Genomic DNA, 24,074 nt, shown 5'->3' on the forward strand with positions numbered 1-24,074 from the left:
AATCAAATTTGTACAATGATATCTTAATTTAGTTTTTACCCCATGCAAAAATATTAAAAAAAAACCAATTTTTTTTTTTTTGAAATATGAGATATGGTGGAGGAGGATGTTATTAAAACTGGAGAAACAATAGTCAATTCAAAATTTATTAAATTTTAAGTTACTACTAGTAGTAAAGTGTGGATTAATCTATATGAATACATGTGTAACATTTTTGGTTTAATTAAAAATAAATATTTTAAAAGATTAAATATTTAATAGACCAATAGAGAGCTACACGTTACTTTTATATACTATGGACTTGTGAATAGTATATAGTGTAGGTATCCTCCATATGACCTATCCATCTACTTAGTTTTCGTTGACATTTGAGAGAGTGAGTATTTGTTTATGTTCCTTGCTTTTATAAGTCCAATCTCTTCTTTAAAACCCACCCTTATATAAGCATAACAACTATACAGTTTCCAAATCATCAACAAATTAAAATCAAATCAATGGCTTCACCAAGTACTCCATCTCTCCTCTTCCTCATCGGTCTCTTCTTCTTTATCTCAGCCTCCGCAGATCCCGACATGCTCCAAGACCTTTGCGTCGCCAACATCTCATCCGAAGTCAAACTCAATGGCTTCCCTTGCAAAGACGCAGCTTTAGTCACATCACTCGATTTCTTCTCACAAGGCTTAGCAGTGGCAGGTCTCACAAACAACACATTTGGTTCCTTAGTCAGAGGAGCTAACGTAATGACAATCCCTGGACTCAACACACTCGGTGTCTCTCTCTCACGTATAGACTACGCACCAGGAGGCTTAAACCCACCTCACATGCACCCACGTGCCACCGAAATTGTCTTCGTTCTTAAAGGAACTCTTGACGTTGGGTTTCTCACAACGACCAATAGGCTCATCTCTCAGTCTCTCAAGAAAGGAGATGTCTTTGCTTTCCCTAAAGGACTCGTCCATTTCCAAAAGAACAGTGGACGTACTTCAGCTTCTGTGATCGCTGCTTTCAACAGTCAGCTTCCAGGAACTCAGTCTCTTGGTGCTACTTTGTTCGGTTCTACACCTCCTGTCCCTGACAACATCTTGTCTCAAGCCTTTCAGACATCTCCAAAAACTGTCAAATATATTAAAACCATGTTCCAACCCAAAAAATGATCTCCAAATTCATCACAGTTTTCTTGGTTTCCCTTTTTATTTGTTTTGTGTGGAATAAAGAATGAGTGCGCAACCAGTGTAGCTTCATAATAAAAAGTGCGTGTTTGAGACACTTTTAGATGTTGGTTTTTGGTTTTTATCATCAGCCTATGTTTTTGCCCATTTGGGCTATATTTTCTTTGTTTAACGAATTTTAAAAGAAAAATACTAAGTATGCAATTTTTCCAGAATATTTACACTAATATTAAATATATAAAAAATGCTACCCAAAGTCATTCAAAATATTTACATGGCCGTATGTGGTTTTTTTATAAGAAAGAAGAGTAATTAGGGTTTATTCCGTGAGAGAAAAAGTTTCCTTATTTGTTAATAGCGTTATAATTATAACGGAAACAAAATAATTAAACAAGGGTAGTTTACGCATTCCCAATCTAATCTCAGTGGCGCACCAAAAATAATCATTTTTATGTTTCTTCAAAATTAGATATGGGGTACTCTGATAAAAATATAATATTGGAACCTCTTCAATAAATATCAAAATATTAGGTAGGAGGTCTTTATAGAAACCTCTTCAATAATATTGGAACCTCTTCAATAAACATGTAAAGGTTATTAGGAGTACTTTTGTTATATACCAAAAGCTTTGGGGCAATCGGGAAAGTTAAATATCAATAGATATGGAGTAATGTGGTAAATAAATAAAGATGTGAGGAAGTTTGTTTAATATCAAAAGATTAGAGGTTCTTTGGTTAATACATAAATATATTAAATAATTTGGTAAATATAAAAAGATTTAAGAAAAAGTCAAAATTCCAACTAATTCGATCATAAACGCCAAACCAAACTTAAGAAATCGGATTAGAACGTACATGAGATTTGATTGTGCCATTATAATCGAGTGGCTTCAATGAAACAGTCCGAATCTTGATATTGCTTCTCTCTAAAACTAGGAAAGAAGATAAATATTTGAAGTTTCTTCTAACCAGCAAAGTTTTTATAAAAGAACAATTTAGTAAAAAAAAGACAGAAACACTCCACGTGTTTGCATGCATGCGCCTTCACTTATCAAGACAGAACCTGTCTCCATTTGTTTCACTGTTTCTCTTCTTACACCTCACACACACCTCTCTCCTCGCCGAGAATGGCTGATCGAACAAACCCTAGCAGCTACACTCAACAAAGACCCATCTACAACTCAACCACCACCGTCCCACGGAGTAACACCACCACCACCAGCCACCCCCTCTCATCTCTTCTCCGTCAGCTACTACAGTCACAGTCTCCTAATTACTCCGGTCAGCTCTTCGGATTGCTCGCATTCTTCATCTCCGGTGGAATCCTCCTTTTACTCACCGGAGTCACCGTCACCGCTTCTGTCCTAGGATTAATTGCTCTCCTCCCAGTCATCATTATCACAAGCCCTATTTGGATCCCTTTGTTCATCCTTGTCACAGGATTCTTGTCCCTAGCCGGGTTCCTCTTTGCTACGGGGGCTTTTGTAACGTGGTTGTATCGATATTTCAAAGGCATGCATCCCATCGGGTCGGATCAGGTGGATTATGCTCGGAGTCGAATCCATGACACGGCGGCTCATGTCAAAGATTATGCTGGTGGGTACTTCCATGGTACGCTGAAAGATGCAGCACCTGGTGCATGAAGGGTTAATTAAACCTCACGGTTTGCTCTCATTTAGAAACTACACGTTTTCTATTCCCCTTAATTTTTTTTATGTTCTTGGTGTAAATGTTATGTGTTCCCCTTAATTTGACTGTTTCCTATGTTTGTTCTCTTTCTCTCTTGGTATGATCAATAATGGTCGTTGTTTGTATGAATGTCACTTTAAACAACAACAACAGCAAAAAGGGGAGAATTTGTGTTTATTTATTTGTTAAGTTGTTTTTTTTTTTTGTGAGCAAGTTGTTTTGGTTGATTCAAAGAACTCATGAGAACATATAATTAGTTTACTTGCAAAAGTAGATATGCCCATATCAAGCAACGTAGCTTTGGGCAAAAGAATGGGAACCGAACCGAACCGAGAAACGGGTTTTGGTTTGGTTTGTTTTCGGATCGTGCAAAATAACCAAACGAATCTATATATGGATATATATCAGGTAAATACCCAATATTAGTGTTAGTATGGTACCCCGAATGGAACTGAAAAATTTTGGTAAACTTTCTGCAAACTTGCAACTAAGTCTAATAAGTTTTGGTCCAATTTCTAACCTAATACATTTTTGGGTATTTCGACCCAATACATTTTTGTCAATTTTGTTTAGAGATTTGGGTAGTTTAGTTATTTTTTACTTAAAAACGTTGCATTTAAATTTAAACCGTTGGGTTTTTATTCTAAAACCAAAGCCAACGGAAAAATTGATATTACAGGGTGTAATTTAAATTTGGAATTTTGAATTAATGGACGTTATTGGGCCATCTCTATGAAAACCCAATCTATCAAAATTGACCATTAAACCGCTAAACGCTATTTTTTTTTTTTGCTTTTGCGATTGTTAATATTGCCAATGAAGTATAGAAAACAAATTCATGAAAATGGAGAACCGTCAGACTGAAGTAAGTATATGACAAATCAACGGTCCATCCATGTTTAATAATAGCCGTTACGGAAATTTGTGATATGTCAAGACGCTCCGATATATTTACATTACATTATATATATCGGAGAAAGAGATATGATTTCACACTTTTGTAACAAACAACGGTTTTGCTTTTCCTCTTTTTTTTTTCTTTCTCTTCTTCTTCCAATTTTTCTTTCTTTCTCTCTTATGGTTTTTGGAGTGAAGAAGAATGCTTCGACGATTGTTAAAGTAATCTTAAAGGTTAGTATGTATTTCAATTCCTCTATATCCCGAACCTGTTTCTTGGATTTATATAAGTTTTTGTGTGATTTGTTCTTATATATGTTTGTTTTGATCTAGGGTTTCTGATTTGGGCATGAAACTAGTACAATCGCATGAGTTTCTTCTCTGCCATGGTGATTTGGTTTGGTTTCTTACTCTAATCCTCTCTTTGGTTTTTTTTTTTTTAAATTTAGGGTTTTTAGATTTACAAATCGTTTTCTGTTGTACAGATCTAGGGGTTTTGTTCTGTTTGGTTTGATTCAGCAAGAAATTGGTACAATGGAATGGTTTCTTCTCTATTATGGTGATTTCATTTGATTTGTCTTTGTGTATTTCTTTTTTAGGGTTTTCGAATCTTCTAATCGTTCTTGTGTTGTACAGATCTAGGGGTTTTGTTTTGGTTGGTTTGATTCGGCCTGAAACTATTAGAATCCGTTAAAATATCTCTCTGTCTTAACCCGCTTTGTTGTGTTTTTGTTTTTGTGCGTTTTCAGGTTTTTGAGGATTGAAATCGAATGTGTTCAATTGATCAGTTCACAACAAGGTTCTGTTTCTGTCTAACCCTTGAAGCGTGTCTCCGCTTCGTCGAGGTATGTCTCTGTCTTAACTCGTTTTTTTTGTTGTGTTTTGTTTTTTTGAAGTTTTTGAGGATTGAAATCGATTAGGTACAATTGATCAGTTCACTTCTGATCAGAATTTTTTTTTTTGTTTGATTTAAGCAATTGACTTCGGTGTCATTGTGATGTTGGAATCAAGATTGTTTTTGTTTTTCGTCTCTTGATCCAACATCAAAAATATTATTCACTTTGATAAGAACCCAGATCCGTTTTTGGTTTTGGCTACTTGATCTGCGGATTCTTAGTTTTGGAGGTTTTAAGTTTTGATGTTTTTGTTTTTGTTTTCTTTCAAAACCCAAAAAAGATCATTGACAGACACTAATCTAATAGTGCATGCATATTGGGAACTAATAGTTCTGTCAGATTCTATTTTGGGGACATTGTCCCAAGCAAAATTGTAAGCTGTGGGCTTGGTAGTGCATGCATATTGGGAACGGGGTTGCGATTAGTTGGATGATCCTACGGATTTATAAGTCTAAAGAGAAAAAGACAGAAAAGAACCAAAAGACATTGAAAGGGAACTGTTGGCTTTGGTAGTGCATGCATGTTGGGAAAAATTATAAGATAAAGTACTAACATTTTGGTACCCTCGGCTTGGAAAACCATAATGGGAAAGAGCCTTAAGACATTAAGACAAATGACATTGGGAGGAAACTGTTGGCTTGGTAGTGCATGCATGTTGGAAAAACTATAAGATAAAGAGTCAAATGACTTTGAATGGGAATGAGCTAAGACAAAAGACATACAAGAACCAAAGTGTTCTAACAGTTTGGTACCCTCGGCTTGCAAAATCCTAATGGGAAATAGCCGTAAGACAAAGACAAAGACATTGGAAGGAAAATGTTGGCTTGGTAGTGCATGCATGGGTTGGAAAATTATAAGATAAAGGGTCAAATGATATCAAATGGGAATGAGTTAAGGAAAAAGGCATGTACAAGAACTAAAGTGTTCTAACATTTTGGTACCCTCGGCTTGGAAAATCATAATGGGAAAGAACCTTAAGACAAAACACAAAAGACATTGAAAGGGAATTGGTGGCTTGGTAGTGCATGCATGGTGGGAAAAATTATAAGACAAAGAGTCAAATGACTTTGAATGGAAAAGAGCTTTAAGACAAAAGACATACAAGAACCAAAAAGTTCTCATAGCTTGGTACCCTCGGCTTGCAAAATCATACTGGGAATAAGCCTTAAGACAAAAGACATATGACATTGGAAGAGAACTGCTGGCTTGGTAGTGCATGCATGGTGGGAAAAATTATAAGACAAAGAGTCAAATGACTTTGAATGGGAAAGAGCTTTAGGACAAAGAATTCTCATAGTTTGGTACCCTCGGCTTGCAAAATCATAATGGGAATAAGCCTTAAGACAAAAGACATATGACATTGGAAGATAATTGTTGGCTTGGTAGTGCATGCATGTTGGGAAAAGTTATAAGATTAAGAGTCAAATGACTTTGAATGAGAATGAGCTTTAAGGCAAAAGACATAAAAGAACCAAAGGTTCTCAAAGAGGGGATTAGAAGAATCATAAGACAAAAGGGAAAAGACTTTGGGGAATCATAAAACAAAAGGGAAAAGACTTTGGATGGGTAGTGCATGCAAAGTAAAGTAAAGAAGAACAGTTGCGACTTGTTGGATGGTAGAAACGACCAGCAGAGTAAAGAAGGCTAAAAACGAGACAAAGGAGTTTAAAGACTTTGGAAGGGAATGAACTTTAAGACAAAGAGGGAATATAACCAAAGAGTTCTCAAATAGGGGCTTAGAAGAATCATAAGACAAAAGGGAAAAGACTTTGGATGGTAGTGCATGCAAATTAAAGTAAAGAAGAACAGTTGCGATTTGTTGGATGGTAGAAACGACCAGCAGAGTAAAGAAGGCTTAAAACGAGACAAAGGAGTCAAAAGACTTTGGAAGGGAATGAACTTTAAGACAAAGAGGGAACAGAACCAAAGAGTTCTCAAAGAGGGGCTTAGAAAAATCATAAACTTAAAGGTAAAAGACTTTGGATTGGTAGTGCATGCAAAGTAAAGTAAAGAAGATCAGTTGCGATATGTTGGATGCTAAAAACGACCAGCAGGGTAAAGAAGTCTCAAAACCAAACTGTGAATTCAGCATATGACTTAAAAAGTTGTAAGGCAAAGATAGTTGACAAAGAATATGCAACATGATTAGACTTGAGACCAAATAACATAAACGAACGAGGTAATTATATTACAATTCACGTTAAATGAAGACTAACATATTCTGTTTTTTTTTTCATTTCAGGTATATGGATCTGTTAAGACTTTAAGTTGAGTTCAAGTAGCAAACTTCTTTGACAGGTATATATTTTTCAAACCTTTTTGTTTTTGTTTTAATGAGATTTTCAAACCTGGAAGTAATTAGTTGATACTATTATGAAAATCACTAGTGAGAGACGCATATGTGAAGTATATACTATTTTGATTTTTACAGGTATGTACTTCAGGAGATGTTGATATTACAACTGTAGCAGAATTTATGATCAGGTATATATATATGCTTTTCTAGACTCCTCTGTGATAAATTAATTAAAAACAATGTTAATTTTAGGTACTGGAACAGTACAATGTGTTGTTGTATTGGAACATTACTGTCTCTGTTTTGGTGCTTTTGTGTCATCATGTCTTACTCTATATAATGGAGGCATCTTAGAGTCTCTTATGTTTGGTGTTTTGCTCTAAACCTTTGGTGATTGTTTTAAACATGTGAATGACATTCTAGAATTTTACTTTAGCTATTGAAACATTACTTTGTTTAAAATACTTATTATCTTTGTTTTGGTAGTGTACTTTCTCTTTATATCTTTTGGGATCTTCTGCAGATACGTATTTTGAATCTTGGAAGTGTATATCTTTCTATTGGAACATTACGTCTTTGTTTAAAATACTTATCATCTTTTATTTTGTAGTGTACTTTCTCTTTACGTATTTTGGGATCTTCTGCACGTTATGGTAATAGTCTTATTGAATCTTTTACTCTTTGGTTTGGTCTCTTTACACAATAGATAATGATTGAAATATTTATGTTATTGCATGAGTGCCTATCCATTGGTCTTTTAGTGATCTAACATAGGCAATGTAACTCTATTGAATCATTTGGTGTATTTAGTTAGAATATGCAATGGCTTTTCTTGATTGTTTACAATAACGTCTCTTGTCTTATAATGATAAGACCCTTTGGTTTTTATCATTCTTACTCTATGTAATGGAGGCATCTTAGAGTGTCGTGTAGATATTTATTTTGACACAAGAGCAATATCTATAGATTATGATTGTAGTTTTCTTGAATCTTGAAAGAATTTGTTTTGTGTTCTGCTCCAAACCTTTGGTGATTGTTTTAAACATGTGAATGGCATTCTAGAATTTTACTTTTAGCTTTTGGAACATTACATTGTGTGTCTGTTATACTTATCTCTGTTTGGGTAGCATTGTATGAAATTAGATTCATCTTGGGATCTTCTGCATACAAGTACTTTTGAATGTATGTGATAACCTACTAATTCACATTATGGTAATAGCATTATTGAATCTGGAATGTATTTGTTTGCATTATACATATATGTTTGAAACCATTGGTGATTGTTCTACGCAAGTGAAACCACATTTTGGAATTTTGCATTGTCAGCTAATGATTATTGTCTTAGATTCTATATATCGTACCTCGTACCTCTTGGATTTACTTGAATCTTGAATAGATTTGTTTTGTGTCATGTTCTGAATTCTTGTTCTTGGTAACACATCTGAAGTGACATTCTCAGATTTCTGCATCACTCACTGATGATTACTGTTAGATTTTACTACTTGTATTTTGTTGGCTTGATGCTAAGTACAATATATAATGATTGAACTATTTATGTTATTGCAGTAGTAGTGTCTAAGTCTTACCGAGTCGACAGAACTTGGAACTCTTTTGGGTCATTTTGTGTATTTAGTAAGAATATGCATTGGTCATATCAAGAACACAGTTCTTGCATTTTGGTTGGTAGTCCAATATTTTTTGATCTATATTCTTTGGATGATACCATCCTAAACCGATTAAACTTTATAGGGAATATCTTATTTTGTATGTTTGTCTTTATACCCAGTAATTTATAGGGTATATCAATGTCTATGATTGGCTATGGAGGATGTAGATAGGACTATAGATTACTTTTATTTAGTGCCTCGTATTTTATATGATTGAACACTACTAATACACCAAATTAAGTTAGCTTTTCAAAGAAACTTGGAGATGTGTGAATTCATATTCATATAAGGGGTCTTGTTAATTTTAAACCTCTTAACACCAATTTAGACTGCTAACTAGAATAACGTATCGATTCAAAGCCTAAGCAACTAAAATATCTGTATGATCCTTTCATAATAGTTCTTACAATACAAATATACTTCAAAAACTTAGTGTTTTGGGAGATAAGATCTTAGTAATTAGAGTCGACAATACAAATATACTTCAAAACTCAGTATGTTTTCTAATCTACTATTCTCTTAAATATATGTTTTCTAACATTACAAAGCCACTGTCTTAAATTATCAACAATAAAGTTAAAAGTTTTTTTTTTACATATTTTCTCGTAGGCCTTGGATTAAAAAACCAAACCGAAATAACCGAACCAAATCGAGCCGATATTTTTGGGTGTTTGGTTTGGTATCGGTTATGGCAGCTAAACCGATCGGTAGAAATAAAATTGAAATATTTCGCAACTCGCAAGTAAAGAAACAGTTATATAAAGATTCTTTCTCTTGCCGCTTGAGGGAGTTGATTTTGCTTATTAAAAACAGACTTTGACGTCCTTCTTCTTCCTAAGGTTCTTCTTCCTAAGACCATCATCAACGCTGGGTTGTTAGGTGATTCTTAGGCTAATCTTAGGCTAAATTTAAATCAAAATACAATTAATAACATAAGAACCGTATATTATATAAGCTCAAAATGAGAGTGGAAGAGGTGCATACGTGGCAAGCTAGGATTGGCTTTGCTGATAAATATATAAATAATTTTTTTGCATCATTTTTCTTTCTTCTTTCTCTCTCTCTCTCTCTTCGCGAAAAAGAAAAACGAAGAGATTTCTTTAATCTTCATTTTTCTTTCTTCTTTCTCTCTCTCTCTTTTCTCTCTCTCTTTCTCTCTCTCTCTCTTTTTGCAATAATTATTAAGTTTTTAAAATTATAAAATTTTTAATTAAAAAAAAAAATTATTTAATCTTAAGATCCATTAGTTAAGAACCCACCAATGATCTTGCATAAAACCATATAAACTTAATTCAACTTTTTAACATCACTTTACTCAATTAAATTACTAAATATATTTAAGGATTCATTTTTTAAGGATTCCCATTGATGATGCTCTAAGGTTCTTCTTCCTAAGGTTCTCTCTTCTTTTGGTTTTATTTTTCTTCTTCTTTCGTTTCTCTTGCCGCTTCATGGAGTTTATTTTTGCTTTATATTCTCTCTACTCTCGACTTATCGAGTGAACCGGTTGGTTCTTCTATGTGAATTTTCCTAAAAAAGTCGGGTCTGTAGTTTTCGTTCAGATGTGGTTTCGAAATTAGTGTTTTTGCGAGTTGATGTATTTGATCAGAATTTACTCTGTTCCGATCATCTTGAAACGTTTAACTTCTTTTTAGGGTTTACTGATTTGGATCATATGTTTGAATTAGGCCAAAAGATAACTTATTCTATTTCCAAGTATTGAGAACATTGACCAACTTTACTAGGGCTTAATTAGGGCTTTTAATTTGATAACTTGATTGGTGGTTACTTCTATTCCCCTTATTCAGTTCGTTGAATTGTACAAGATTTTTCGTTATTAACTATCCTTTGTATTGTGTTCCCTTGTTGTTGCAGGTTAACAATGGGAGACAATCATAAAGACGACGACAAGAACATTGTGATATGGAAGATGAAGAAGCTGGTCAAATCCCTTGAAGTTGCTAGGGGAAACGGAACTAGCATGATCTCACTCATCATACCTCCCCGTGGTCAGGTCTCTCGTGTTAGCAAGATGTTGAGTGATGAATACGGAACCGCATCAAACATCAAGAGCAGAGTTAATCGCCAATCTGTTTTGAGCGCTATAACTTCTGCGCAACAAAGGCTGAAGCTTCACAGCAAGGTCCCTCCCAATGGTCTCGTGCTCTATACCGGCACCATTGTCAACGAAGAAGGCAAGGAGAAGAAGGTTGCTTATGACTTTGAGCCATTCAAACCGATAAACAATACTCTCTACCTCTGTGACAATAAGTTTCACACTGAAGCTTTGAGTGAGTTGCTGGAGTGTGATGAGAAGTATGGTTTTATTGTCATGGATGGAAACGGCACTCTCTTTGGAACTCTTAGCGGTAACACACGTGAGGTGCTTTATAAGTTCTCTGTTGAGCTTCCGAATAAACATGGAAGAGGAGGACAGTCAGCTCTTCGTTTTGCTCGTCTTCGGACAGAGAAGCGTCGCAATTACTTGAGGAAAACTGCTGAGCACGCCACACGGCTTTACATATGTCCTTCAACAAGTCAGCCTAATGTGTCTGGTCTTATAATCGCGGGTTTAGGAGATCTCAAGACTGAGTTGACTCACTCAGATATGTTAGACCCCAGGCTTATGGCAAAGATAATGAATGTGGTGGGTGTATCACATGGAGGAGAACGTGGTTTCAATGATGCTATTGAGCTGTCATCTGAAGTCTTGGCCAATGTGAAGTTCATTCAAGAGAAGCGTTTGATAGGGAAGTACTTAACGGAGATAGAACAGGACACTGGGAAGTATGTGGTTGGCTTGGATGATACGTTGAACGCTTTGGATTCGGGTGCTGTCGAGACACTTATTGTATGGGAGAATCTTGATATCAACAGATATGTGATGAGGAACAGTACTACCGGTGAAACTGTGATAAGATTCCTGAAAAAGGAACAAGAAGGCAAGACAGAGAATTTCAAAGTAGGCAATACCAAACTGGATGTGGAGGAGAATATGTCTTTACTGGAGTGGCTGGCTAATGAATACACGAGTTTTGGTTGTGCACTGGAGTTTGTGACCAACCAATCAGAAGAAGGGACTAAGTTTTGCAAAGGGTATGGAGGGATTGGAGCTATACTTCGTTACCAGCTTGACATGAGTGCCTTTGATCCTGAGGATGGAGAGGTTATTGATGATAATGAAGATGGTTCTGATTAACCATTAACCAAATCCTCACCCTTGCCGGTTCGGGAAGATGGACCACCAGCTCCAAGCCCGAACCAGCCTGCGCGGGCTCTCGGGGTCACCGCGAAGAAGAAAATAGTTCGAAAGTAATCAAAGAATAATCTATATCCAAAGGTTAAGGATCTCTTAAATAAAGCTGTATGTGTTTTTTTTTTTTGGAATTCCTTTCTTACTCTCTGATTTGGTGTGTATTAAAAACAGGTGAAGAATGAAGAAACAAGTGGAAATTAAGCTGGTCATGGCTACAACTCACCTTTGATAGCGTTCATGGCGTTTCTACAACATTGGAGTTTACTTGTTTTTTCTCGTTTCGGTTTTTTTGTCTTCTTAAGAAAGTTACTTTGAGTCAGAGAAGAAACTCTTGGTGATTTGGGTTTGTACTTATCTCCATTGGATGTTTTTGGTGTTACTTTGTGTTGGTGGTTTTGGTTTGAACGACCAATACCTTTTCCTTTGCGTCTTTGGTTTGTTTTGCAAGATTGGTAAACTTAATAATTTTTCAATTATAATTGAAAATTTTCACTCTGTTGAAGAAAATAACAAACACAAAGGTGATGAAGAACCGTGCAATAGGTGAAGCTGTGTGATAAGACACATAAGCAAGGAACAAGAAGACAACACAGAGAGTTTCAAAGTAAATAATATTGAATTGAATGTGGAGGAGAGAAGATATATACAGTACCACTAGTAGAGTGGCTGGCTAATGAAAACATGCGTTTTGGTTGTGAGCTAGAGTTTATAACCAACAAAATCACAAGAAGGGGCTCAGTTTTGTAGAGAGGATTAGAGGGATACTTCGTTGCGATCTTGACCAAATAAGTGATATATTGTGGAAGTGAAACAAGTGGAGGTAGATGGAATGTGAATCGCAAGTGGTCTTGGCTACAATTTATAACCTTTGGGAGCGGTCCTCTGCGAAATTTATTGGTTTTGTTTTCGCTTCTTCTTTGAAATTTATGGGTTTAGAGACAGAAGTATGAAAGAGCATCTCCAATGAAAGTTTTTTAACTTGTATCTTAGAAATAAAAAAGTAAAAAATAAATCAAAAATCAATATTAAGTTAAGAGATATCTCTTAGTTAAGAAGTTTTGAGATAGTTTCTTAGAGACACGTGTCAGTACAAGAGAATTTAAGAAAAAAAACAAAAAATATTTAAATATGAAAAATTATAAAGTTTTATATGGTTTATAAAAAACTTCTATATGATAACTACTACTGCGAGATTTGATACAAATATTTTATAATGTTTTAAAGTGTTTTAAATCTTTTATACAAGTTTTATAAAGTTTTTAAGTGTTTTAAATCTTTATACTACCATTGGACATGCTCTAATGCTGCTAGTTGTGTCTTAGAAGAAACCCTTTAGTGATTTGGGTTTGCATGGGTGTTCTCTCTTATATAAGAGCATATGTTAAGTTAAGATATGGTTTAAGATACCACTAATAATAGTGGTCTAAATAAATAACTGCAATTTTAATGATTTGGAATATATGGTTTTTGTATAAACTTTTGGTATGGAAATGAAAAATTTGGAGACTATTTTTGTTATTAGAAAAAAAAAACCTGTTGTGGACAAAAAAGAAAAAAAAACCTGGTTTATTATTATATTTTTCCTTAACAACTAGTCTAACCCCTACCAAATCAAACTAAACTAAGTCAAATGAAAGTTAATAAAATTGGATCGAGTCAAAACTAATACGAAAAACCAAGATTGAATCGAGACAATTAGTAATTTAGTATAGTTTGAAAATGAATTATGGCTTTGATGAAACTTTTGACCTATCGAAATTTAAATGACAAAACAACTTAATGGGATAATATGGATTTTATCATATCATATAGTATACAAATAACATTCTTATATTTACATAATTCCGTTTCGCTGCCTAATCAACAACGTTCGCGTTCATACATTAACGAAGCCGCATCAAAATCATTCGTTTCCCCTCGGGTTTAACGGCGACCCGGCTCAAGAAATTGTCGGGTAAACGGGTAACAGAGTGCCACGTGGCGATCTCGGAGGAACCTCGTTTAACAGCCGTCCGTTGCAGTCGTAATAAATCACACCGGAGAAATCCAACGGCTCACATTTGCCTCCCATCAAAATCTCTCTCTGCCAAAGACCGTGCTCCTCCTCCATCGCCGCCATGTTTTTCCGTCCGACCATCGTCATCGCCTTGTTGCTCAAAGCCGTGAACAACTCTTTAGTCCGAGGAGACCTCAGCGGCGAGCTTGTTAGATTCCATCGGAATCTTTCTCCTACAGTACCGTCTCCGCCGCTGCGAGTTCGCTTCTTCGGCTTCAGCTTTAGCTTCTTGGAGAGCCGATTTGCATGTCTAGCGCAAATAACCATTATAGAAACAAGAAAGCTCACGCTTAGACGCTTGTGTGAGGAAGAAGAGGAGGAAGATGACGACGACGAGGCATGATCCGGCGTTGATCGGTCCATATCTTCACCGGAAAATAATAATATCAAGAAGTAACAAAAAAAGCCTTAGTTAGTTTGTGGTTTAACAAGTCAAAACTCAATAACTCTAGTGTCTGAAATGTATGTGTGTGTTAAGGTTGTGTTATATAGTATAAGTTCGTTAATGAGAGTTAAGAAAATGGTGGTAGTTTACCGGTGGAATCGGTCGTCTTTGCGTTGATTTTTATTTATTGAATTTTTTAATTATATTGTCATTATATGTGGACATTACGAATTCTTGAATGTAATTAATAAAATTTTGAAACTTTCGTTTTTCTTTATTTTTGTTGAATACTTGAAACTTCAAAGAGCGTGGCGAGGGATATGCTTAACGAACTTTGGTTTTGTGTATTAAAATACCTTTATAAAATAGTAATGATGCTAATTACTAATACTTGGGTCTACGTAAATTATAAATCCTATACTAATAGTAATGATGCTAATTACTAATTACATGCTAATTGGTAAGTCCATTTCAATAGGATTTTGATATCTGTAGATGTGTATGCGGTGGAGAGTTAATGAACAAGACGAAAAATATTGAAAGGTTATGGGAATTTGAGCGTTTTAAATTTTGTTTGGTGATTTGATTAATATAAAGAAATCACCAAGCAAACAAGAATCAACGATACATATTGATGATTGGTGATTACGTACGTACTGCATAATAATAATAATTATTAAAGCTAATAGTAGATAAGAGGAACGTAAACGTCACTTGGACGGCCATGAATGATTTATTATATTGACAGAATCAATATTTCAAATTTTAATCTTCCATGTCATGAGAAAGAAAAAACCTTCCATGTAAACAAATTTCTGATGTTCGATTCATTCAATGGAATATATGTTATTTAGGAATACATTTATAATTTTTTTTCTTCCAAATAGTATTTGCTCAACTTACTTGTGGCCTAATGATAATTAGTAATTTACACATTATGTATGACGTAAATTTTTTTTTTTTTTTTTCTTTCTTGTGGTTGATTTTCGCGATGAACAAAATCGTATTCATAATGAAGTAAAAGAACTAAAATCGTCTGTATTGCTGGATTGTTATTGCAAAATAGGTTGAACCATATTCTTAAAATTTGGTACCAAAGTAGTTGAAAATTTAGTGGACGGAACCTTTTTAAATTTTGGTTGGACTTGTTCATCTCTAAAGACTAAAGTTTTGAACGACTTAAATAGGTTAAAGCTAAACTAAATTCTAGTCATAGATCCTTTGTGTACCCAAAAATTCCAATAGAAAATGACATTTTGTTGTTGTTAATAGCATTAAGTTTTACACTTGTTTTCATTTTGTAAGTATTTTGGGGTCGAGTGGCGTACGTTGATGGGGCCTTTAAGAGTTTAAAGCAACTTGATCTTTGAATATCAGTGGTGAGGAGCAGGGCCCTCCTGCATTGACAATTGTGAGTTTGGCTTTCATTATTCGAAAATCTGACTCGGTCTCTATCGATTCGACACTCATTTGACATTTTTGGTGTTTTAGTTTTTACCATCATTAAATCAATATCCATGGATTATGACAACATGACACTTCTAATTATAATTGTAATGACCAAATAAGAAAAATCATCTTCTTAGAAAAAGGTCCAAATTAACTATAGACACACTCTAATGTTTATTGGGAAACCAATACGACAAGTAGGTTATGCCTATGAATTTATCTATACCTGATGCGATTATAAGTAGTAATTTTTTTTTTTTTTGGGTTAATATACATATTTGACTGGAGTACGTAACATAACGATTTGTACTAGCTAGTGAATATGCTTGTTCAAATTTGATGATGTGATTATGTAGAAGACAATATTTTGTTTAATAATACATGAAAGGCCATTAAAGATTTTGGAGGTAATTGACTGGTCTTACGGCGTAGCAAGCCATCTAATTAGTGTGCTCTAAATTGCATTTAGTTTATTCGCGTCAGTAACCTTATGAGATCCCCAAAAGCTATCCTAACAAAAAATTTAGCTCAAATGATTCATTTATAGATGAGGCAAAAACTGAATCAAGTACTAGAAGAAGAGAACACAAAACTAGGGTGATATACTGATATGTGATGGATTAGTTTATACTCTAATGGTCATTCGTAAAATGTATTGATGGTGTGGGTGTGGGCTCAATTTGACCTCTATTGGAAATGGTCATATATCGATGGCCAATCATCTTTTAATCAATTGAGCCCATGCTCTGATGCTCCTCCTCACCTTAAGAAAAAGCTTGAAAACTTTAAGAAAAATATTTCTTAAAATTAAGAATAGATTAAGGAAACAAATGATATTTTCTTTTTTCAGGTTTACGATGATATTGTTCTGAAAACAGTGACGAGAATGCAACCATGGGAGCATGTAATCTTCAAAGGAGTTTTTTTTGTTTGTTTTCCTCTGGTTTGGCTAACTAATATAAAAGTGCATGTTGAAAAAAAAAAAAGAGAGAGACTAAACTTACATGAAAATGTGTGTGATGTCAAATGCGGATCTTTTTATATATATATTAGGATTCTCCAAGTCCAAGATCTGATCTGAACGAACCCCATATCAACACTTATGCACTGATATGGATTCCATAAAGTTGTATGCATTCACCAAAACACGTACGCACTCGACTTTTATTCGTGGCGCCTGCTATATATAGTTTAATAAAATGACTAGTGAACAAACTCCACCCTTTTTTTTGTTGACATTTGCAAAGAGTGATTAGGTCCAAATTTAATTTTACAAGTGTGGGGATAAATTTTTTTTTGTTGCAGATGAAAAAATGTCAATACCAACTATGTTATTTTTGAAAGAAAGTTTCTGAATATCTTTTCCTAGACAAAAAGAATAGCAAAAACCCACAGAAGAGTATGCATAAAAAAGATTATATATATATGTATTGTTGTCTTGTTTTTTTTCTTCTTCTGTATTTATTATGCTCGTTAATGTATATAGAGATTGACTCAAATTATACAATAGGAGTAACACCGAAAATCATAGTTTATAATGTATACGATATATCATAGTTTATAATGTCCACGATGATTTATTCTTTCTTACATGATATCGGAAAGTAATATTTTCATGATCAGTAAGCCAATCTAAATTTTATAACAAAATAGATTAAAACATATATTTTTTTTTTTGTAGTGAAAATGCATTGTGTGTGTGTGTGTATGTGTTGTTTAATAACTCAAACACACTACATTTAACTCAAACATTTAATCTGAATATGACACTTTCACAGAAAATATAAAATAATAATCAAAACAACAAATTAACTCAACGTACTTTATCTCAACATGAACAATGTTGTACGTTTTCTCAACATTAATAGAACTAAATCACATATATTAATTATGTTCAGTGAACATCTTAACAAGTAGTGTATATATATAGTCTAATAGAGAGATCGATAACTATATAATATACAAGAACTGATGAAGCTATTAATGAACCCCTTCAAATCAAGAAACCATAAACAAATATGATGGTTACATCAATTTTCATACACTTCATGATCCATGGTCTTGTACTCTTATATATTTTGTCATAACATTAATATACTATATTAACCCAAAAAAAAAAGCAACAAAAATCTATGGAAACAAGTCAAACCTTTTAGCTAGCTAGTGATGCAAAGGGTTTGGACCGCTAGGTACGATCCGTTCCTCATCGTTGTACCATGAACCGGTTACTGTTCCGGCCAGGTTTTGACTTTGACGTTGCTGTTGGGTGCGATCTCTGTTCTTGTTCTTGAGAAACGGTGTAAAATCAAAATTACTTGCGAGAATCCTCTTATGGCACCCGAGACCATTAACAATGCCTGATTTACGCTTGTAAGAAGCCGTCAAAGCAAAAGAAATAAGAAGAAAAACGAGCAACGCAGAGAATAGAGAGACGTGGAAGAGGAAACTACACGGCTTAGGTTGTTTCTTCATGGCCATGTAGAGAAGATTTTGATGAAGATGAAAAATCAATAGAGGTCATGGAGACAGAGAGAGATAAGAGAGATGGTTAGAGGAAAAGATATGAGAATTTTTATGATTAAAAAGAGTGTATTTCTTTAATGCTAATCTCCAAGAAAAAATAAATCTTGAGATGAGTTTTATACTATAAGTTTTGAAGAATAAAGTACAAAATAATTGTAATAAATGTACTTATGATATGGATCATTATTCACATATTTGGCATATATATTTTATGATATGTATAGGGTTTGTGAAAAAAATGTATGAAACGAAGGGAAAGAAGAGAGTCAAAAAGGTTACTTTACGTTCAAGGAAGACTAGGAGGTGGAGTGGTACCATTAAAATAGCCCAAATAGTCAAAGTTTTGAATTTATTACATTGTATTTGGTATGACCTAATTTTATTGGAGGTTGGGCACATTTTTATAACTTTACATCTTTTGGTTTCTATATTTATATTCGTTACATAAGTAAATATTGTATCGATATACGGGTTCGAAATAGCCAAGAAATGCTCAAATGTAACTTTTATGCAACTTTAATTAATTAAGTAGACAAAATTAATTAGAGGTGTATAAATAAGGTTGAGTAGTCCGAAGTTTTGAATATCGTAACATTCGTGGCCATAATGCACGGTGGTAGTTGACTTGATCATGACTTTGCGATATAACATTATATTCGCTTTTTATTTTCTACGGTTTTGTCCAATAAATATATATTCAAAGAAAGTTATATATGTTCACAATACATATGTGAATATGTGTAAGTATAATAGTTAGCATTCATATTCGTATGGTTTGTCAAATATTTTTAGTTGTTTGATTGTAGTTTTTTTCTGTATAATATAAGAAATTTTTTATCAAAAAATATATATTATCGAAAATTCGAAATAAAGAACTATGAGTTTTTCTTTCAGAATACTTTATATGACTTATCCTATTTGTTTCTTTTTGCTTTCTAAGAACAAGATTTTTGTATATATATATTTAAGGTATATGTAGCTATCAAATATCAAGATAATTAATGACCATTAGGCATTGGCTATAATAATTGGGAAGTTATATATCTATTCCATGTAGGGAGAATACTACAATTTTGCTATTCTTTTATTTGTCTCTTAGTCCATTATAAGAATGACCATTTTATTTTCCTTTTTTAATATAATTAAGAATGATCATTAGTTATATATTTAGTTTTGGTTGTTGACATAAAAAAAAGGTGTTTATTTGTTTTTGTATCCTTTTCTATATAATCACAAGATAACAAGTGGTAAAATTCCATATACGCGAAACAAACTAATCAAAAAAAGAGGGCTAAACTAAGTATTTGATTATTTGCAAATGTTTTGCATAATAAGAATATACACTGTATAAGATTTGATTACATGAAAATACAAGTGCGCATGAATGTGATAACACGCAAATGTCGCATTGCAACGGACATTTACTTTAATTGTACTCTAATAATTCCGATATCCCAAACTTTGGCCTTATTTTTCATATTAGAGTATTGTGTATTTACTTAATTCCTATACTAAATTGACATATTGAAATTTGAAAACCACAAAAAACAAAGCTTCCATAAGTTTTTAATCTTCCGTACATTACGTTAATTTGATTCATTCCCCAGCTAGCTAGCTGTAACCCAATGATGTGATGATATACATATTTTCGAACTATATTATTCCGTACAATTTTATTGATTAACGTAGCTATGGGTCTATATCTTATATCTATAATGGGCGTCGGCTAAAATATTCAAGAAACGTGTCCAATAAAGGCCCAAATATTAACAACTGGAAATATAAAATTTGTTCACGATGAAAAATAACCCCAGCAAAATTGCAACAAGTGCTGATAAACATGTTTATTCACTTGATAAACAGTTTGTAAGTTGCTCTAACAAAAAAAAAAAGTTGGGAAGTTCTCTTTTTCTTAGGTATTGTCAAGAGTAATTTAAATTAGTTAAATTAAGTACTGATATTTAATTTCGTGTTGCATCTCTTTGTTGCATAAACAAAAAAACATATTATTACTAAACTGCAATAGAATAGTAAGAATCTAGTTGGAGGTGAGTGATGATCAAATTCGTCATCATGAAAGTTTTTTTTTTTTTTTTTTTGGTCGATATCACGAAAGTCTATTATTTCGTGAAAATCGAACAAATTTAAACGATCATATATGAAAATATCAAAAATCCAAACTTTTAATTGACTAACTTAGTATTTGAAATCGAGATTAGCCTTATCGACATCTTCATTCAACAACCCAATCTATTATGATAAAATACATAGTCGATAAAGGAAATCAATTTAAATTTGTTTATTTGATACTTTTTTTTTGGTAATCGATGGGAGACCTTGGTCTCCCATTTTATTCAACAAGAAGAAAAAATAAATTACATGCGGACCGTCCGCGAAGTAGCTATTCCGTTTACATCATCAAGTCGCACCGAATCACAAATATCGGGACAAACATCTAAAACAAGAAAACCAAGAGGTAAAGAAAACGCATAGTTCGCTAACCCGTCTGCAAGACGGTTAGCTTCCCTAAACACATGAGTAACCCTTTGTTGAATGAATAACTCTTTTAGTTTTTTTTTTTGTTTTTTTTTGTGATTTTTTTGTAAAGAAAGTTGTTAGATTAAGCAATAATTTTTCTTACTCTGACATCTTTATAAATAAAATAACAAACCCTTTCAAACCGTAAATCAAAGCTCATATTTTTCACCACTAAGGAGGAGTCTAATTATAACACATTTACTTGCCTAAGAGACTTCTAAATGTTGTTTGATTAAATTTGGTTTGGATTTGATATGTTGTATCTATATTAACATTTTTAAAGACACTTATGAAAACCCCTTAAATGGAGAACTTATTTACAAGGAAATACCATTGCCATTTAATATTTAATTTATAAAAGTTTAATAAATCTTCTAATATTAGTTTCCAAATTATTTTTGGGCATTCTCCATATATTTTTTGAATTAATTACGAGTTTCTTTTTACAAATTATGTGCTCCGATTTCTTTTCCAACAAACAAAACGACATTCATTATAATTCGGTAATAGAAACAAACAAGAATATCTTACCTACATATCACGTTTATTAATATGTCATAACCTTAAGTCACATAAACATTTGGAAATGATCGAAATGTTACTAGCATATTCCATAAAAATCTTCGCATAATCCTACGCACACCTTCCGAAAATGTGAGATCTCTAAAGATATTAACAACTACCTCACCAAACTTATCTCATAAACCATATCTTCTCATTGACACTCTATAAATACTACTCTTTTCCCGCAGCTCATAACACCAAAACCAAAACCCATACACACAAAATCTTAATTAACGCCATGGTTGCTTTGGTAGCTTCGTTTCTGTCTTAGGTTTACTACATGAACATCCTTCACGTTTTTAATATTTCTTTTTATATATGTTTCTATCCACGTTCTTTACTTTGTTAATTGTTTATAGATGTGGTTGGTCAAACTATTGACATTGGGGAGATGAAAATGCTTGAAGTTAACAACATACCAACTTATAAGCTTAGATTTAAATTGAGAGATAAGAGGTGATATTTTTGTACTACTACCTATATATATGTTGATATCAAATTATATGGATCAGTTAACTAACTTTTGATCTATTTATAGTGATGAGAGACTATGGTGTACCTTGCATATGTAAAAAATAATGTGTTATGAACCCGTTTACATGTCGAATTAAAACATGTCTTATTTTCTATAAAAGTTGTAGGTGACTTATTGTAAAGTGAATCTTGAAAAGGAGAACAAGTCAGATCGTAATATATATTACCAAGCACACTACAATCTTTATTTCAAATTTTATTATTAATAGCTTGATACACAAATTATTAGCTTGATACAATCTTTATTTGTGTATTATTAATAGCTTGATACACAAATTTTATTATTTCAAATTCTGTAAGTTATTTCATCGATAAGTACAGAAAACTATGTACACAAAATTATATATTTATATGAGTTCGTTTCTAATCTTTATCAAGATTGCTTGATAGCCTTATGCTATTATTTGTTTTGTTCACAAAGTGTCACCTAGAAAGCAAAACATTATACATACAAAATCGTGAAATCCTGATGCTTTATATATATAATGAGTTGATAAACAAAGAGTTGGGGTACGTAACAGCCCAAACCTTGCCTGAATTTTGTTCCATACACAATTGACAACCCTATATGGGACAATCAATAGGTTAAGTAGCTCTTACAACATTTGGCTGTCCAAAATAGCAGCCAACAATTAGATCATACTGAAGTTACTGTATCAAATCTTAAAATTGGTTAATCGTCCACAATTTCAAAACAATACAATCCATAATATATATGATACAATGTTAAATGACATTTTGAATGTTCATACTTTTCTCGTCTACAATTTGAAAATTGGGGATTTTTTTTACATTTTTTCCTTTAAAGTTTGTAGCTAATTTAACCCCAAAAAAAAATTTATACAATGTTAATAATTATTTAGATTGGTAATATACAATGTTAATAGTTATTAAAAAAATTCCAACAGTATCGATTAAAAAACTAACGTACATTTAAAAAGAAAAAAAAGGAGAAAAATATTTGCCCTGCAATGTACAAACTTTTGCGTGTATGACCATAAAATTACTCGGTTAAAACTAATCAAGCTCTATACGACTATATGACTATATCACTATGATAAAAGCATTTATAATATTTACATAGCATTTCGAACAAACCATCATATCGTAATTTCTAAAAATATGAAACTTTTAAAATATAAATATCGTTCCGCGGTGTACCGCGGGTTAAATCCTAGTTACCAAATATTTTGATTTGGGTAATTATTTCTTACAAAAATTTGATCAGGTTATTCTTCATTATGAATTTCGTATCCACAATACATTATTGTTCACTAATATAAAGTTTTACAATGTGATCAAAATTTACAATTTGATTGTTTAATTTCAAATTGCATTTGTCTTAACATAACTACACACACACACACACACACACACATATATATATATTTAAGTACATTTGCTGTTATAACCTTTTTTTATATAATATTTTCATAATAAATCCTTGACTTTTGAATAAATAACAAAAATTTAAGGTAAACTTTGTGATTAAATCACAAAAATCACAAAATTGAAAACCAATATTTATTATATTAACATAATTTCCTAAAATATATCCCTAATAAAGTGAATATCTTTATATGATATATATATATATATATTTTTAAAATTTATATTATTATATATAACATATGTATAATAAAAATACAATATTTTCCGCATATATTGCAATTTGAATTATTAAAGACAGACGTATATTACTGAATCTATAAAGAAAAAGTATGTATAACGTCACACATCGGTTGAAAATTTTTAGACAATGGGTTAAAACCATTAATAAATAAGGCTAATATGCTTCTAACTATGATTATAGTTCACTGAACGAGTTTGAGTTTACATAAATTTGATTGAACGGGTTTGAGTTTACATAAATATGATTTTATTTTTCTTACGGGTTGTCTACACATAAAGTATTTAATGAAAGATGTTCCGTGATCATCATATCATTATTTGAAATATTATACATATTTAATTAAGTTGATTAAATTGCGAATATATTTAAAAACCAATTTGTCATGTAGTATTCAACGGATTAAACCCTAGAATTAACAATCACAATACAATTTTACAATATTAAATACTTAACAAAATTATTTTAAAAATACAACTTCAAATAAAATAAAAATATTAGTAACAAAAAATTACCCCGCGAATTA

At 32.7% G+C, this 24,074-nt stretch overlaps 5 protein-coding genes across 12 annotated transcripts; 3 read left to right on the forward strand and 2 right to left on the reverse strand.

Annotated features, from left to right (window-relative positions):
• The first annotated feature begins 494 nt into the window (after positions 1-494).
• Positions 495-1,154, forward strand: LOC17897682 (germin-like protein subfamily 2 member 1). The gene has a single exon (XM_006306164.1). The coding sequence runs from the start codon at positions 495-497 to the stop codon at positions 1,152-1,154; it is 660 nt and encodes a 219-aa protein (XP_006306226.1).
• Positions 1,155-2,247: 1,093 nt separating this feature from the next.
• Positions 2,248-3,038, forward strand: LOC17897112 (oleosin 16 kDa). The gene has a single exon (XM_006306411.2). It carries the CDS (start codon positions 2,296-2,298, stop codon positions 2,809-2,811), a length of 516 nt encoding a protein of 171 aa, XP_006306473.1. The 5' UTR covers positions 2,248-2,295; the 3' UTR covers positions 2,812-3,038.
• An 822-nt stretch (positions 3,039-3,860) lies between these two features.
• Positions 3,861-12,364, forward strand: LOC17897865 (eukaryotic peptide chain release factor subunit 1-1). Of its 7 annotated transcripts, none has more exons than XM_023790138.1 (8): positions 3,861-3,988; positions 4,088-4,151; positions 4,240-4,313; positions 4,504-4,599; positions 4,981-6,948; positions 7,082-7,134; positions 10,489-11,953; positions 12,041-12,364. In XM_023790138.1, the coding sequence occupies exons 6-7, from the start codon at positions 7,127-7,129 to the stop codon at positions 11,810-11,812; spliced, it is 1,332 nt and encodes a 443-aa protein (XP_023645906.1). In that variant the 5' UTR covers positions 3,861-3,988; positions 4,088-4,151; positions 4,240-4,313; positions 4,504-4,599; positions 4,981-6,948; positions 7,082-7,126; the 3' UTR covers positions 11,813-11,953; positions 12,041-12,364. The 7 variants fall into 7 exon arrangements, with proteins under 7 accessions (XP_023645906.1, XP_023645908.1, XP_023645905.1 ...); XM_023790140.1 differs by having other exon boundaries at positions 4,240-4,283; XM_023790137.1 differs by lacking the exon at positions 4,240-4,313 and having other exon boundaries at positions 4,981-6,705; positions 6,893-6,948.
• A 1,269-nt stretch (positions 12,365-13,633) lies between these two features.
• LOC17898996 lies at positions 13,634-14,458 on the reverse strand. The gene has a single exon (XM_006305897.2). It carries the CDS (start codon positions 14,286-14,288, stop codon positions 13,809-13,811), a length of 480 nt encoding a protein of 159 aa, XP_006305959.1. The 5' UTR covers positions 14,289-14,458; the 3' UTR covers positions 13,634-13,808.
• A 1,188-nt stretch (positions 14,459-15,646) lies between these two features.
• LOC17900105 (CLAVATA3/ESR (CLE)-related protein 11) lies at positions 15,647-18,300 on the reverse strand. 2 transcript variants are annotated; one of them, XM_006303459.2, is made up of 2 exons: positions 17,909-18,300; positions 15,647-15,707 (listed from the first exon to the last, which is right to left on the reverse strand). In XM_006303459.2, the coding sequence occupies exon 1, from the start codon at positions 18,235-18,237 to the stop codon at positions 17,920-17,922; it is 318 nt and encodes a 105-aa protein (XP_006303521.2). In that variant the 5' UTR covers positions 18,238-18,300; the 3' UTR covers positions 15,647-15,707; positions 17,909-17,919. The 2 variants fall into 2 exon arrangements, with proteins under 2 accessions (XP_006303521.2, XP_023632927.1); XM_023777159.1 differs by lacking the exon at positions 15,647-15,707 and adding an exon at positions 16,876-16,939.
• Between the last annotated feature and the right edge of the window lie 5,774 nt (positions 18,301-24,074).

Source organism: Capsella rubella, unplaced genomic scaffold (genome assembly GCF_000375325.1).
Source record: "Capsella rubella cultivar Monte Gargano unplaced genomic scaffold, Caprub1_0 scaffold_1, whole genome shotgun sequence".
NCBI classification, from domain to species: Eukaryota; Viridiplantae; Streptophyta; class Magnoliopsida; order Brassicales; family Brassicaceae; genus Capsella; species Capsella rubella.

What these genes read in the sequence shown, in the direction of transcription:
- LOC17897682 (XM_006306164.1), top strand. Translation starts at nt 495, where the DNA reads ATGGCTTCACCAAGTACTCCATCTCTCCTCTTCCTCATCGGTCTCTTC.
- LOC17897112 (XM_006306411.2), top strand. Translation starts at nt 2,296, where the DNA reads ATGGCTGATCGAACAAACCCTAGCAGCTACACTCAACAAAGACCCATC.
- LOC17898996 (XM_006305897.2), bottom strand. Translation starts at nt 14,288, where the DNA reads ATGGACCGATCAACGCCGGATCATGCCTCGTCGTCGTCATCTTCCTCC.
- LOC17900105 (XM_006303459.2), bottom strand. Translation starts at nt 18,237, where the DNA reads ATGGCCATGAAGAAACAACCTAAGCCGTGTAGTTTCCTCTTCCACGTC.